This window comes from Canis lupus, chromosome 32 (genome assembly GCF_048164855.1).
Source record: "Canis lupus baileyi chromosome 32, mCanLup2.hap1, whole genome shotgun sequence".
NCBI classification, from domain to species: Eukaryota; Metazoa; Chordata; class Mammalia; order Carnivora; family Canidae; genus Canis; species Canis lupus.
Window position 1 is genome coordinate 41,794,414 of NC_132869.1, and position 16,374 is coordinate 41,810,787.

The 16,374-nt window shown below is 43.0% G+C and overlaps 1 protein-coding gene and 1 long non-coding RNA gene across 4 annotated transcripts in view; one reads left to right on the forward strand and one right to left on the reverse strand.

Annotated features, from left to right (window-relative positions):
* Window positions 1-669: 669 nt before the first annotated feature.
* PTPN9 (protein tyrosine phosphatase non-receptor type 9) overlaps window positions 670-16,374 on the reverse strand; it is a 70,692-nt gene continuing 54,987 nt past the window's right edge. For both annotated transcript variants that reach the window (XM_072809727.1, XM_072809728.1), the window contains exons 8-13: window positions 13,755-13,848; window positions 8,280-8,346; window positions 4,290-4,368; window positions 2,937-3,087; window positions 2,301-2,508; window positions 670-1,521 (exon numbers count right to left, since the gene is read on the reverse strand). In XM_072809727.1, coding sequence (XP_072665828.1) covers window positions 1,307-1,521; window positions 2,301-2,508; window positions 2,937-3,087; window positions 4,290-4,368; window positions 8,280-8,346; window positions 13,755-13,848 — 814 coding nt within the window. In that variant the 3' untranslated portion in view covers window positions 670-1,306. The remainder of the gene's footprint in view (window positions 1,522-2,300; window positions 2,509-2,936; window positions 3,088-4,289; window positions 4,369-8,279; window positions 8,347-13,754; window positions 13,849-16,374) is intronic.
* LOC140623330 (uncharacterized) lies at window positions 909-14,712 on the forward strand. 2 transcript variants are annotated; one of them, XR_012022976.1, is made up of 3 exons: window positions 909-3,108; window positions 11,410-11,612; window positions 12,544-14,712. It is a non-coding gene; the product is annotated as an uncharacterized lncRNA (long non-coding RNA). The 2 variants fall into 2 exon arrangements; XR_012022975.1 differs by having other exon boundaries at window positions 11,410-14,712.

A 16,374-nucleotide genomic window follows, 5' to 3' on the forward strand; every position in this document is an offset into this window, starting at 1 on the left:
ACCCAGCCGGGGGGGTTAAGCTTTTTATTGACACAGAGCCCACCCAGCTTGAGTCCAGGATCTGGCAGGCTGCTAGGCAGGAAGAGATGGGCATTTGAGTGGACAGGGCCAAGTTGCATAAGGAAAGGAACTTTCTAGCAAAAGAAAAAGGGGTCCCAGCTCATTCTCCGAAGGAGGGATTCTCCTAGTAGTTTCGTCTCTCTCATACCTGGGCTCCCTCTCTTTCCTTCTAAGACTTCGTACCAATTGCTCTTGGCTCTAATTGCTCAGTGAGATCATCTTCACTCCCAGACCCCAACCCTCAAGGGACAGGGAGAGGAAAAGGGGGTCTGGAATCACAGTGGAGGTCTATTCCCCAAATTGGCAAAGTAAACAGAGTAAAATCATTAGATAAGGGCAATTCATGCTGAGTTAAACCAGTGTCACCACAAATCAGAATTCTCGGCTCCAACAGGCAGTATCCTGGAGAGAGAGAAGTCATTATGCAAGAATGAAGGCCTGTGGCAGGAGCACGAAGAGTGAATGTATGTGTGTCCTCTTCCACCACTCTGCAGTCTGACAACAAGAGAGATGATCCCCAACCCCAGCCAGTCCAGGATAAACAGTAGGGTCCAAGAAGCAAGGAGGCCTGAACTGCAACACGGAGCCCCAGGAAATTCTACAAAGGAGTATCTCTGTGTATATGTATTTATAGAATACGACCATATTATCACATACAATATATATTATATACACACGTACATATGGACCCATACACGTAAGTGTGCACACACACACACACACACACACATACACACAGAATGACAGAAAAGACTGGAATACACGCCCTAGGTATAAACGTGCTTGGCACTCAGGACGTTCTCTAGAGTATGTAACTTGGTCAAGCTCTCTGGGAAGGAAGGTGGATACTCCTCAAACCTCCCCATCAAATCCTAGCAAAGGGAAGGAATGGGAACGAGACCTCAAGAAGGAAAATGGCATCGGGAAAGGGGGAAGGGAGGTTCCTTCCCCACTTACCTCGGGGCCCCTGGCAAAAACCCATAGCCACAATTTGGTTTTAATAAGGCACAGTTCAATAGCAGGTGCTAGGAATTAAGAACACGTTGCTGCTGGCCCTTTCTAGTGGCAGTTTCACCACATCTATCTAGCCAAAGGGAAAGGCTGCCTTGCGTGCACGAGTGCGCCAGGAGACACAAGAAAGAGGTTGGTCCATTGCTTCAGAGTAACTGATGGCAGCCTATAGGCTCAGCGGTGTCCAGGGTAGTTTAAGGAAGGCTGGCCAGAACGTAGGAGGATCATGGGACAGTTACTGACCCTCCATGGCCAGGAGGTTGTGACTGGAGGGCACCATGCCCTCCCTCTCTGCGAACTCCAGGATTGCCTTGTAGCAAAAATAGTACTGCTCAGGGGTCTGGATGCTGAAGGCCCTCTGGGTCCTCATGCGGGACACTGTCTGGAATACATTAAGGGTGCCAAGCTCTTCCAGCTGTGCCAAGCAGATGTCCAGTGAGCAGAAGGTACCTGAAGGAAGGAAAGAAATGGTCACATTTGACTTATCTCTCCTCCATCCCTCCCTCTACCAAACGACCCAGGCAGATTGGATGAATGCACTCAAAAGCAAGGGGCCCCATGATGGACCAGGCGGGCATTAGGCCTGACGGGATTCAAGAGGAGGTCACTTTGGAGTGCTGGGAGCCCAGAGAAGCGACAAGGCCTCTTGGCTCTCAGGACAGTATGGAGGTAACAGGAAGAGTAGGTGGGAAGGTGACACAGAGGAACTGCCTGCTTCAATCTCAGACAGAATGACAACATTCCCACTCTTGGGTCCTAATTTTCAGAGGCTCCACAACTCTTCCACAGAGACCTCACAGAAACCTATTCTTCCCGACTTTGTCCCAAAGGGGCCTCTGAACTAGAAAGCCCAGCAGTCCCTGCAATGCACATGCCCCTGAGCTAAAAGCTGCGAACTAGCTCCAGAATGAGAGCACAGCTCAGGTGGGGATCTCCTTAGGGAGGGGGATGGGAAGGAAGCAACAGCCCAGACGACAGTGAGGGGGTCAGAAGATAATCATACTGATGGGATGTGCCAACCCCCAGGAGACTGGCCTCTGGAGTGTACATTCTGGCCCGCACAGCTGGTGCTAGGGATGCCAAAAGGCCATTAAAGGGGAATTTTTCATGGCAATTCACTGCCAATGGATCAAATTCTCGCAAACTGGCAACTAAGAGTGTTGTTGTCTTTCCCCCACCCTTATTACCTCTGGATGCTCCGAGAGCTGCCCCAACGTCAGGTGCATTACCTGTCCGGCCAATGCCTGCACTGCAATGGACGACAATGGGTGGTTCAGGGCACTGCCCTTTGGCTCGTACTCCCATGCTGCTGACCGCCAGCCTCTGCTGGTTCCTGACCACTCTCAAGAAGTCGATGAGAGAAGCTGCTGAGGAAGGGACACCGTAATCTGGCCAGCTCAGGAACTGAAAGTGGGTCACCTGGCGTTTCTGCCGCTCCTTGGATGAGAAAAGAAGCCAAGTTAACAGGTCATTTCTGCTTGCCCCTGACCACATACATTTAGCTTTTCTAGATTCTCAACCCTCTGATATCCTCACCACGCAGGCTCCTGCCTACCACCCTCAACTTTCTCCGCAATTGCTTCTCTGCAAACCCAGAAAAGGTTAAATGTCGGGAGAGGACAATATAGGAATTCCCTATATTGTAGGACCCAGATTTCTATTATGTTTTTATTCCCAAGTAATGTCACTGTTGCATCGAGACAATATGGCTATATTGGCTCTTAGCTGAATATTCTGATCCTGTTCCCAGAAAAACGAAAGTAATGTATAAGCTGCCTGGATTCTTGCCTATTCCCTTTGGGGATTTTCTTTACAGCAAAGCCCCCAGCGTAAAAAAAAGTGAGATAACAGAAACCAGAATTTACCTCTGTGTTGTGAATTTCTAGCGTTGTTTTCTTATAATGGTTCATGTTCTCCACGCCTAGATTGGTCACCGTGAGGAAGCCAAATCGGATCCGAGAGTCTCTTTCTAACGGCCAGTACTGGCCACACTTTCTCCTGCCACCCTCCTCAAAGCTGAAGACAACACAGAGCAAGGTAAGCCTTCCACCCTTCGTCCCCACAGCCGGGAGCTGCTGTCCCTATGATCTGCTGTACCCCAAGCAGCAATGTCATTTCTTGCATCGTTTCTAACTTACACCTTGCTTCTTGGCAGAAAAGGCGGAAACCTTCATTCTAAACAGATGCAGCAACAGCTAAGGTTTCTGCATGTACTCATTTAGAAGACATTTATTGGGTGCCTGCTATACCATCTGGCACCTTTTCTGATACCTCTTGCCACTCCTCACTTATCCAGGATAAATACTGGGTGGACATAAAGAGATGGCAGAGCCAATATGGGGGGCCAGATTGAATTCTCTGCCCTGTATCTCAGCCACTGTTCATTCTCTTCCCCAGTAAGGGCCCTTGACTGAGAGAAGTGAGAAGGACACAGTTCCTGGGAAGCCAGCAGGAGGTTTGTGTAAAGGCCTAAAATCTACCTCACTGCTCCTAGGTGTCTCCAACGTGCTCCAAGGTGGTACCATACTATTACCTCTCTAAAGCAAAGGTGGTTGTAACTGTGCCATGAGAAAGGGAACTGAGCAAACATTTTCATTAATTTTTTCCTCCTCATCTGAAATAGGTTATAATTATCATAATGATAATGATGATACTAATGAACTTTTAGTTCCTCAAGTTTTGGCAGGTACGTAGACCAAAATTTCAAAAGGATTCCTTTCATCAAGAGCTTCCTGCCTGACCTATTATGTTCCATCTCTCTTTTTGCAGTTCTCTTATAGGTGGAAATACAAATGAGTTGGAAAACTGTCAGAAGTAGCAGGGAAGGGGAGAGCAAAGGGGAACTGGTAACTCAGAAGGCAGGAAGACAGCTGCCCTTTGGAAGTGGGGAACAAATTAAAAGTGAATTGCCCCATGTTTCCCAACACTTCCTTTAGTGGATGAGGCCAGGACCTCAGAATAGCTTGTAACTGGCACAGGGTCACCAGAGCCAAGGATTAAAACTTCGACAAGTTAGATTAAAGCTGTGACAAGTTAGATCTATCAATCTCCACCATAACCTATGTTAATTCTGGGTCAACTAAGAAAAAGCTAAAACATCTCAAACTCTTTGCCATGGCTTTCCTAATCTTAATTGTTCTACAAGCTAAACTCCCCTCCTGACTCCCCCATGCTTGGGGACTTGGTGGGGGCAGGGGGAAGAAAGGGGAAGAACTCACCGGGTGGTCATGACAATCACCAGGACTTTCTGCTCCCATACCATGAGCCAGAAATCACGATAGGTATTCTCCAAAGGGCCTGGGATGAAAGGATAAGACAAAGATCATAACCCTGGGAAGCTCTTCTTTCCTTCTCAGGCATTTCTGATTTTATTCCCCAACTAATATCTCCAAAGCACAGACGCTGGCTCCCTGTTCTCCCTCCATCCCTGCTGAATCAGGGTGGTCCTTGAACCACCAGCGCCAGCATTATATGAGAGAGTGTTAGAAATGTGCAATCTGCATTTTAACATGATCCCAGGTGCAGTTGTAGGTAGGTTACAGTTTGAGAAATACTGTTATATACCTTCTCAAGAGCCTTACGATCAGGGCTTCAGCTCATGTCACATCCAGACGGTGTCACCTATATTCACACCTCTAGCTGTTTTCATCTCCCCAGAGCCTTCCAGCCATCAGTAGCCTACAGAACCACTCCCCTTCTATGTTCCATCATGGGTCTCCTTAGACTCAACGTGCTTGCGGTTCATTCTCTCTCATCAAAATTAGCCTTCTCTGCCTGCTTTCCTTCCCTCTCTACTCTCTCTCGGTTAACAGTACCGGCATTCTTAAATCACTGTCTTAAAAAGTTGGGAGTCAACTCTAAATTATCCATTTCCTTTATCTTCGCGACACAGCCACCAAGTCCTAGAGATTTTTTGCCTTTGGATTGTTTTTAGTTTTTATCGTTCTCCCTGTCTCCTGACCCAATTTCACTGCCACAAGGACCACATCATTTTTGTCTAAATTACTGTAATACCATTTTGGTTTACTTTTCTGAATAGGACTCTTTCTCTTCCAGTCTATTCTGGATACTCCTGGCCAGCTGCAGCTTTCTAAAAACTTGCTTCATCATAATATAGCCAGCTCTTGATGGCACAACTGGATCACAACAGCTTAATCATTTAATGTATGTGGTCTTACATCAGTTATTTTACTTTGTGAGAATTAATCATGTCTCAGTAAACATGGTGCTAAGGGTAAGAGTCACATTGCTGAGCTCTTCTTTTACAGTTAGAACCTTCACAGGGCTGGGCATCCGGGGAAACTTTGAAGATACTTGTGCACCACCAACTCCCCTTCAATCAAGGAAATAACAAACTTGGGATAATTCCCTGTACTTTCACAGTCCTTTATCCTCTCTGCTCTCAGGGAAGAAGGGCGGAAAAGGGTTGATTTTGTCCTGGAAGTCTGCTGGCTTTACTACCATTTTTGCTAAAGGCTTTAAGCAGCATTAGTGTTTTATGATTCTAGAATTCTCTCTTGGCAGAAGTGGACACTGCCAAAAGCACGTGAGGTCTTGGAAATAAGCTAAATGTCTACCAAGAGAGGATAAACTAAATGATGGCGTATCCTCGATTTAAGTAGCCCATAAAGGTGGTATTGTAGGATCTGTTATTTTTGCTATGGAAAGGTATTCGCAAGATACCATCAAATGAACAAGAGGTAACATATGGAAAGAGCCCATCTTGTTAGAGATCTTCTATGTCTATATCTGTTTGCACAGAAAACGGCTTGGAAGGAGATGCTACAGAATATTAACATTATCTCTGGGTCTCAGGGTTATGAGTGAATTTCATCTCCATCTTCTAAGTCTTCTACAGTGCACGTACATTACTGTAGTACGCGTGTGCAGATAACACGAGCTCCCTTTCCCATCTCCCATTTTTAAATTTTTTAAAATTTTTATTTATTTATGATAGTCACACAGAGAGAGAGAGAGAGAGAGAGAGAGAGAGACAGGCAGAGGGAGAAGCAGGCCCCATGCAGGGAGCCCGACGTGGGATTCGATCCCGGGTCTCCAGGATCACGCCCCGGGCCAAAGGCAGGCGCCAAACCCCTGCGCCACCCAGGGATCCCCCCAGATTACTTTTAACAGTGAACTTTTCTGAAGAACTCAAGTCAGTGGTTTATGCGGACATGGAGGAAACAATACAAGCCACTGACTTGGCTTGCAAGGACTTCTGAATCAAACAGACATACAGTCACATACCAGCTCTGCCGCTTACTACCTGTATGATCCCAAACTGCCTAACCTCTTTGGGCTTCAGTTTGTTCATGGGTTAATAAACCTTCCTTGCAGAGTCTCTGTAATAGTTAGATGAAGATCATATACCTGATGTATAACAGATACTCTCAATAGATGACATATTGTTTGTAGAATATGTATTATTAATAAGAATCAAAATATTGAATACAGCCAAGAAAGTTAGCCAGGCAAATCAAATGAGCCTTCTCCACGCCACAGGACCCCCTTTTCCAGTCCTAAGGGAGTGCTGATACTGTCTAAAGGTGATCCGTGCTAGACTCAAAATATCTCTCTCATACTTTTAGGGGAGCTTCTTCTTCTTCTGGACAGGGCCTTCAAAGCCACCCTAAAGGATCCAATCCCGCATAATTAGCAACTCTGAGCAGTGGCTTTGCCTTCTAAATCCGGAGAAGGAAGCATTCTGAGGCACCCTAGAGCCAATCCTTACCCTCCATAAACCCAACCTGCCAAGGCCATCCTCCTCCACAAAGCCTCCACTCTCAGGCAGATCACGTCATATCTTATATGCCCCAAATTTTTCCTGATAATTCTCATTTCTTCTTAGGGTGTTGAAAGGACTCCTTTTGGAGGGAGTGGTCCCTCCTAGGGGGAAAATATAAACCTGTGACCATGAGACCAATTAACAATATATCAAGAATCCATTTTTTTCTCCTTTTAACTTTTATTTTGAAAAATTTGAAACCAATGAAAAGTTGGAATACTACAATGTACTCACATATTCTTCAGCCCTAAAGCTATCGTTTTCAGCTATCATTATACAACATTTTTTTCTCTATATATGCATACACATACTTTTTATTACAGAACTATTTAAAAGTTAGTTCCAGCTGTTATGACATTTTATTCCTAAATACTTGGGCACATATTTAGAAGAACAAGGACTTTCCTATAGAACCATTAAGACCATTATCACCCTGAAGCAATTAAATGTTGATATGATAATATTATCTAATACAGAGTCCCCAGGTATCCCAAGTTTGTCTTTAACAGGTTTTCCTCTAAACTGAAGCTCCAATGATGGGCACACGCCTTTGGTTATCATGTCTCTTTAGTCTCCTTCAATCTAGAAAAGTTCCCTGCCTTTGTTTTTCATGGCATGAACTTTGAAGAGTCTAAGCCAGTTTTCTTATAGTATGTCCTGCCATCTGGATTTGTCTGGTTTATTCATCATGATAGCTTTAGACTTAAAAACTGGCAACAAAAAATACAGGTTATGTTTTATAGTTTTCGCTGTATCACAACAGAGGCATAATACTTGTTTGTCCATTACTGGTGATTCTAAGTTTGATCACTTGCTAAAGAGGTATTTGCCTGATTTTTTGGTGGCCATGCTCTGCAATGGTCCAAGGGCCTAAAGCCCATAGAGTGGCCTTTTATGTCCTCCTGTGTTGTGATCTCTTCCTACCTGCTTGGAAGGCAACTTCGTATTCTCCTTGAGATGGCAGAGGCAGAGGACTACTGGAGCACTGAGTGCTCTCTGATGGTACAGGGACCAGCAAAAGTCTCTTTAGGACAGCAACACCCTTTCAGATTGGACTCAATCTCTGAGAAGTCCCACTGCCATTCCTGGCCTCCTAATGGACATAAAGAGCATCTCACGGCCAGTCCGTTCTCATGTCCCATTCTCTGAGGCTGGCAATACACAGTCCAAAAACTTGTAGTAGTGCTGTATGTTCAAATCTCCAGTTTATGTCTATGCAGCAAGTTTCCAGGCATATCTGGTATAGAAACTTCATACCTCCCCTCTGCCTTCCTCAGTAGCCCCCAATCTTTATAAAAGGCCAGGATCTAGTGGCCAACATCAGCTCAAGTTACCATATTCTTCAAAAACTACACAATCATCTGGTGCAAGAAATCACAGAGAGATGACACAAAACCAAGTTGTAAGGGTCACCCTAACTTACCTTGTGTACCAATGTAAGCATTCTTCTGCTTGTAGCCATCCATGAAACTGGCATTGATGTAATCTGTCTAATGATAAAAAAGAAATATCACTGCAGCTGTGTGGAATATACTATTTGGGTGGGAAAATTACGTACTAGGTACTAGGATAAAACCCAAAGTGTAGATATTCTCTTCTCATCAGGCAGAAAGTGAGGAGCAAAAGGATCAGTTCAAAACTTTACTTCTACAAATGTTACCAGAACAACTAGATATCCACATACAGGAAAGGAAAAATCAAGCTGGCCTATTCCTCACACTAAACACAAAAACTAACTCAAAATGGATCACAGGCCTCATGTAGAGCTAAAATTATAAAACTCTTAGAAGAAAATATAAGATTAAATCTTTGTGATCTTGAGTTAGGCAAAGCCTTCTTAGATATGACACCAAAAGTACAAGCAGTAAAAGAAAAAAGATTTGTTGAACAACATTAAAACTGAAAACTTCTGTGCCTTAAAGGACACCATCAAGAAAGTAAAAAAAACCTACAGTTGCACTTTTTGGTAAGGGATTTGTATCTAGAATATATAAAGAACTCTCATAGCTGAATAGTAAAAAGACAACCCAATTTTAAAATGGGCAAACGGGGGTGGAGGTGGGGGTGGGGGTGACTGGGTTGCTCAGTCGGTTAATCTCTTAATCTCAGCTCAGGTCATGATTACAGGGTCGTGAGTTCAAGCCCCGCACCAAGCTCCATGCTGGGTATGAAGTCTAGTAAAAATAAATAAATAACTAAAAATAAAATGGGCAAAGGATCAGAATAGCCATCTCTCCAAAGAAGATATACAAATAGCAATAAGCACATAAAAATACGCCCAATATCATTAGCCATCAAGGAAATGCAAATCAAAATTCCAGTGGGGGACCCAGGTCAAGCATCCAAATCTTGTTCTCAGCTCAAGTCTTGCTCTCACTGTTATGAGTTTGAGCCCCACACTGGGCTCCATGCTGGGCATGGAGCCTATTTAAAAAAAAGTGAAAAGTCAAAACCACAATGAGATATCACTTCATACCCATTAGGATGGCTACAGGTACAAGATGGAGGACAACAAATGTTGGCAAAGATGTGAAAAAATTAGAACCCTCATACACCCCTAGTGGGAATGTAAAATGGTGCAATCATGTTGGAAAACAGTCTGGCAATGCTTCAGAAGGTTAAACACAGAGTTACCATATGATCCAGCAATTCTACTCCCAAGGGAAATGAAAACATATGTCCACAGAAAAACACACGAATATTCATAACAGCATTATTCATAATGCCAAAAATGGCAACAACTCAAATGGTATTCACCTGATGAATTGATAAATAAAAGATGCATATCCATATATTTAGCAATAAAATGAAGTCCTGACATATGCTACAAGACAGATGAACCTTGAAAACATGCAAAATGAAAGAAATCAGACACAAAGGCCATAAGCCATAAGTATGATTCCATTTACATGAAATGTCCAAATGAGGTAAATCTACAGAGACAGAAAGTACACAGACTAGGAGAAAAAGGGGTGTGACTGCCAAGGGCCATTTTTCAGGTGATAAAAACATTCTAAAGTTGATTGTGGTGGTAGTTGTACAACTCTATGAATATATTTAAAAACACTGAGGTAGGGGATCCCTGGGTGGCGCAGCGGTTTAGCGCCTGCCTTTGGCCCAGGGCGCGATCCTGGAGACCCGGGATCGAATCCCACGTCGGGCTCCCGGTGTATGGAGCCTGCTTCTCCCTCTGCCTGTGTCTCTGCCTCTCTCTCTCTCTGTGTGTGTGACTATCATAAATAAATAAAAATTAAAAAAAAAATTCTATAAAAACACTGAGGTAGAGGTGCCTGGTGGCTCAGTCAGTTAAGTGTCCAACTCTTGCTTTTGATTCGGGTCATGTTATCGTAGGTCATGAGATGAGCCCCTTTTCGGCTCCATGCTCAGCAGGGAGTCTGTAGAAGATTCTCTCTCTCTGCCCCTCTTCCACTTACACAAGCCTGTGCTCTCTCAATAAATAAATAAATAATCTTAAAGAAAAACAAAACCACTGAATTATACATCTTATTTTTTTAAGATTTTATTTATTAGACAGAGAGACACTGTGTGTGTGATGGGGTCGGGGGAGGCAGAGGTAAGAGAGAATCTCAAGCAGACTCCTTGCAGAGTAAAAGCCTGATTCGGGGTTCTCAATCCCATGACTCTGAGATCATGATCTAAGCCAAAATTAAGAGTCAGACGCTAGACCAATTCAGCCACCCAGGCACCCCTATACACTTTAAATGGGTAAATTGTATGGTATGTGAATTACATCTCAATAAAGCTTTTACCAAAAAAGCAGTCTATCAGGATTTGCAGCACTGGTTCAAAACCAAAAGGGAGGCAAGCCAAGCAACCTGAGCAGGAACATCCTGTCCATGCTGTCACACACAAGAAGCAAAGTGTGACTAGAGAAGGAAGAAAGCTATACCTCATATCTTGCACCATCAACAGCATGGGCCAAACACCCTGCCTCCTTCACTAAGCAACAGCCAGACAAATTCAGAAAGTCTCAATGAACAGCTCTTGACTCATTCTCTTCTGGGGGCCCTCTCTCATCTCCTAGTCTCCTCAGTCTTACTTCAACATCATTAGCTATCAGGAAAATTAAATAGAATTTAATTTTTATTATTTTTATTATACCTTCTCACAAGATCTCTGCCAACATCCTTGATGATAATCCAAGCTGATAAAAGAGAAACACAGATGCAGCTACAGTGTCAAGTCATAGTATAACCAGTTGAGAGTATCTAGCAGGTGCTATGAATAGCAGAGGGTGTGGAGGGGTACAGAAGGACAAAAAACAAAAAGTTTCAATGTCAAACTAGAGAAAATTCATGCTCCACTCCACTCTACAGAGGTTGGAGTGACTCCCTAACCTGTCACCTTTTCACTGGGTTCTATCACTGGGAGGACAGTCTGACCTGTCAGTATCCACAGCCACCCTGAGAAGACTCTTTTCTCCGTCTCATGGTCAAACCCATGTTCCTTGGATATGTGTCTGTTAGCCAGTCTATCAACTTATACGACCACTAATTATTTAGTCAAGCGTTTCCTGCTTTCTCCTTCCACAGCAGTCAATACTGACCTCATACCACTATGTTCTACTCTGATGAGACATCTTCGCTGAGCTAAGGGACCATCTCCAGAGGACCCAGCAGGTTAAGAGTCTCATTCACTCCCAGCCACGCTGCTCATACCAGGGCCCACTGTAGTCAGCCAAAGCTATACTCTGCTCAGCCTGGCACATTCAAGTTGTATACCCTACAGGACTCGGGTGAGAAGGCATAGAAAAATACAAAGGATTTACCTGGTACATGCCAACTGATGCTATTATATAAGTAGTGTATAAGCTGTTACTCTTGAACTGCCTTCATGTTTTGAAAAGAAATATCACCTTTTATTTTTTATTTTATTTATTTTTAAGATTTTATTTATTTATTCATCAGAAAGAGAGAGAAAGAGGGAGGCAGAGATACAGGCAGAGGGAGAAACAGGCTCCATGCAGGGAGCCTGACATGGGACTCAATCCCGGGTCTCCAGGATGACACCTGGACGGAAGGTGGTGCTAAACCGCCTGAGCCACCCAGGGCTGCCCAGGATACCAGCTTTCAATGTCCTGGAGAGCACTGGGAATTAAAATCAGCAATTTCAGAAGAATCATCAGAAATTGGAACTGAAAATGACCTCAGAGATAAAGTATAGATTTGGGGGCAAACTGAAATACCAGAGAGAAGCAAACAAAGTGCACTATGTTACGGGCCAGGTTCAATAGAAACTGTGACTAATAGCTTTATAATTCTAGGAGTAAATCTAGTGAACAATTCACTAATAAACCTGAATCCTCCATTTACTATGGAAATAAAGCTTCTGCCAATATTTGCAGTAATGAAACAAGCTTAACTCAAATGACAATCTTTAGATTAATTATAGGATGGCTAGAATAGTCTGCTGGTACACTGGGATTCACTTATTCATTCACAAATAATTTACTGAAGGGAAGCCTGGGTGGCTCAGTGGCTGAACGTCTGCCTTTGGCTCAAGGCATGATCCCGGAATCCCAGGATCAAGTCCCACGTCGGGCTCCCTGCATGGAGCCTGCTTCTCCCTCTGCCTGTGTCTCTGCCTCTCTCTGTGTCTCTCATGAATAAATAAATAAAATCTTTAAAAAAAATAATTTACTGAAAGTCTGATATGTACTGTTCTAGGTACTGGAGACAGAGCAGTCAAGAAGACAGATAAATACAGGTATCTGATTCCAGAGCCCCAGCTCAACCATTACACTTCACTTCTTGAGAGTATATACCTGAAGATCTCAGGAACAGTGATGAGCTTGTCCTAGGTCAGCCGGGCTCTGAGCTAATGCTCCTGCAGGAAAACCCTTTGTAAGGGTCCTAGATAGGGCTATGAATTCGGTTTATGTACTTTGAAACAGTAGGGTCAAGAGATTAAAATCATGATCCTAGGGTCTCAACTCACATATCATATACACTCCAATACAAGGCAATGATTTTCCCCTAAAAAAAGAGGCAGGATATAACAAGTCCCTATAAAGTTAAAGGGGCACTATTTAAATTCCTTTACTTTGAATAACAGCCTGAATCAATGCTGGTTTTCTGATGCATATGGAGGGCACCAGACAGAATTAAATATACAAAGAAAAAAGACGCCTGGGTGGCTCAGAGGTTGAGCATCTCCCTTCGGCCCAGGGTGTGATCCTGGACACTTGGGATCGAGTCCCACATCAGGCTCCCTATGGGGAACCTGCTTCTCCCTCTGCCTGTGTCTCTGCCTCTCTGTCTCTCATGAATAAATAAATAAAATCTTTTAAATTAATTAATTAATTAATTTTTAAAGAGTTACATGTGAAGAATTTCACTAAATATCTATATTAGTATATTATATATGTGATTTTTAATATGAACAAATATGATCAAGTTAATATATTAAATAATATAATAATTTGACCATTTCAACTCTATTCCTATTTATGTGTACATTAGTGGTCTAAAATTATTTTTAGATCTTCCAGATAAAAGAATCATAGGTCACTTATAACTAGAGTTGCCTTGTATTGATACGTATGTACTCACTAATATGATGGACAGTAAGAGGACTATAATTTTACAATTAAGGAGTAAAAGGAGAAATAATTGACATTTATCAAGCACTTATAATATACCAGACCTTGCACTATTAGCATTTACATAAATTTTTCCATTTAATTTTCACTTAGTACTGTGAGATGGGTTTATAGGGACTTGCTTATGGTAAAAGACTAACTCGTAAATAGCAATGTTAAAACTCCAATCTGATCTCTCTGGCTTAGAGTCCATGCTCTTTCTACTATGGTATTAGTAAGCTTCACTTTGGAAAATTTCCCTCAGTGCTCCTGAAAAGACAGCATTTATCCACGTACCTGAGTGTGGCCACTTCGTTTTGTCAACTTCACTCTAGTTTGGTCCAGGCAGGGTACATCCCCATAGCGGTTCTTCTCTAGGTTTCCTGGAGACCTGAAGAAAATGAAGCAGACAAACTAAAACAAAGACAAGAAAAGGTGGAAGCAACATGTCTGTGTACGTACAAAGTCTGGTCGTGCAAAGGTGTCACCTACTGTCAGTGTTGGAGACGTGGGGCTGTCATTGCCTAGTCTAGCTGTACTGTATGTATCACTGAACATTTTTTTTCACTGAACATTTTTATTGTTAAATGTTTGCCCTTCAAGAGAAAGTCTGTCAATCTCAGATCTATGAGATCCAACCAGACTGACAGAAATAGTCCAGAAAGAGAGAACTGACATAAGGAAAGAGAGAATGAAAAACAATTCCCTCTTCCCACACAAATAAGCGCAGCTGATATTTTACAAAGTCCCAAGAAAAATTCAATGGAGGAAGGAATTTTTAGCAAACAGTGCTAGAGCAATTGGATATCCACAGGCACGTGCAAGGGCGTGCGCACACACACACAAACACACACACACAAAATCAACATCAACCTAAACCTTAAACCTTATACAAAAATTAACTTTAATAGATCACAGACTTAAATAAATGTGAAACATAGCACTACAAAACATTTAGGAAAAAAAGAAGAAAATCTCTGGAATCTAGGGTTAGATGTTCTTAGACTTGACGTCAAGAGTGTGATCCATACAAGGGAAACCTGATTAAAGGACTTCATCAGAATAAAACCTCATGCTTCATCATGAGCCACGCTAAGAGGATGAAAAGACCAGCTACAGACTAGAAGAAAATATCTGCAAATCGTGTATCCAACCAAGAACCCATATCTAGGATACATTAAAAGACTCAAATCTTAACAGTTAAAAAAAAAAAAAGTCCAACTAGAAAATGGGCAAAAGGCATGACATTTTACAAGAGGATATACAGATGGTAAATAAGCACATGAAAAGATGTTCGATATCATTAACTATTAGGGAAATGTAAATTATACCCACAATGGGACTTCATTACACACCTAACAGGACAGTTAAAATAAAAAATGGTGGTGACAACAGCAAATGCTGGTGAGGATGCCAAGAAACCGGGTCATTCATACACTGCTGGGTGTACCTTGAATGGTACAGCCACTCTGGAAAACAGCTGGGCAGTTTCTCATCAAACAAAACTTCCTTTTTTTTTTTTTTTTTTTAAGATTTTATTTATTTATTCATGAGAGACAGAGAGAGAGAGGCAGAGACCCAGGCAGAGGGAGAAGCAGGCTCCATGCAGGGAGCCCGACGCGGGACTCGATCCCGGGCCCCCAGGATCCCACCCCCAGGCTGAAGGCGGCACTAAACCGCTGCGCCACCAGAGCTGCCCTCAAACTAAACTTCTAATTACCATATGACCTAACCATCTTGGGCATTTATCCCAGAGCAATGCAAACTTACGTTCACACAAAACCTAGACACAAACATTCAAAGCAGCTTTACTTGCAAGCGCCAAAAACTCTAAATAACCTAGATGTCCTTTTTTTGTTTTAATTTTTTATTTATTTATGGTAGTCACACAGAGAAAGAGAGAGAGAGGCAGAGACACAGGCAGAGGGAGAAGCAGGCTCCATGCACCAGGAGCCTGACGTGGGATTCGATCCAGGGTCTCCAGGATCACACCCTGGGCCAAAGGCAGGCGCCAAACCGCCGCGCCACCCAGGGATCCCCTAGATGTCCTTTAACAGGTGAGTGGTTAAACAAACCATTCATACCATGGAATACTACTTAGTAACAAAAAAGAATGAGCTACTGATACATGTAACAATTTGGGTGAATCTCCAAGGAATTATACTGAGGGAGGAAAAAAGCCAAACCTAAAAGGTTACATATGATTCCATTTTTTAACATTCTTTTTTTTTTTTAAGATTTTATTTATTTATTCATGAAAGACACAGAGAGAGAGAGAGAGAGAGAGAGAGAGGCAGAGACACAGGCAGAGGGAGAAGCAGGCTCCATGCACCAGGAGCCTGATATGGGACTTGATCCTGGGACTCCAGGATCACGCCCTGGGCCAAAGGCAGGCACCAAACCGCTGAGCCACCCAGGGATCCCCTATAACATTCTTTTTTTTTTTTTTTTTAAAGAATAATCTTTTTTTTTTTTAATTTTTTATTTATTTATGATAGTCACAGAGAGAGAGAGAGAGAGAGGCAGAGACATAGGCAGAGGGAGAAGCAGGCTCCATGCACCGGGAGCTTGATGTGGGATTCGATCCCGGGTCTCCAGGATCACGCCCTGGGCCAAAGGCAGGCGCCAAACCACTGCGCCACCCAGGGATCCCCCCCTATAACATTCTTGAAATGAAAAAAATATAGTAAATGGAGACCAGTTCAGTGCTTGCAAGAGTTAGGGATGGGGAGGGCTGAAACTGAGGTATGTGATGATGTACTTCTGTATCGACTGTGGTGACTGATACACAAAGTAAAATGCAGGCTAAAAATTGCGTAGAACTAAATACACACACACACACACACACACACACACACACACTCGCCCTAAAACTGGGGAAATCTGAATAAGACTGGTGGGTATTTAAAAAAAAAAA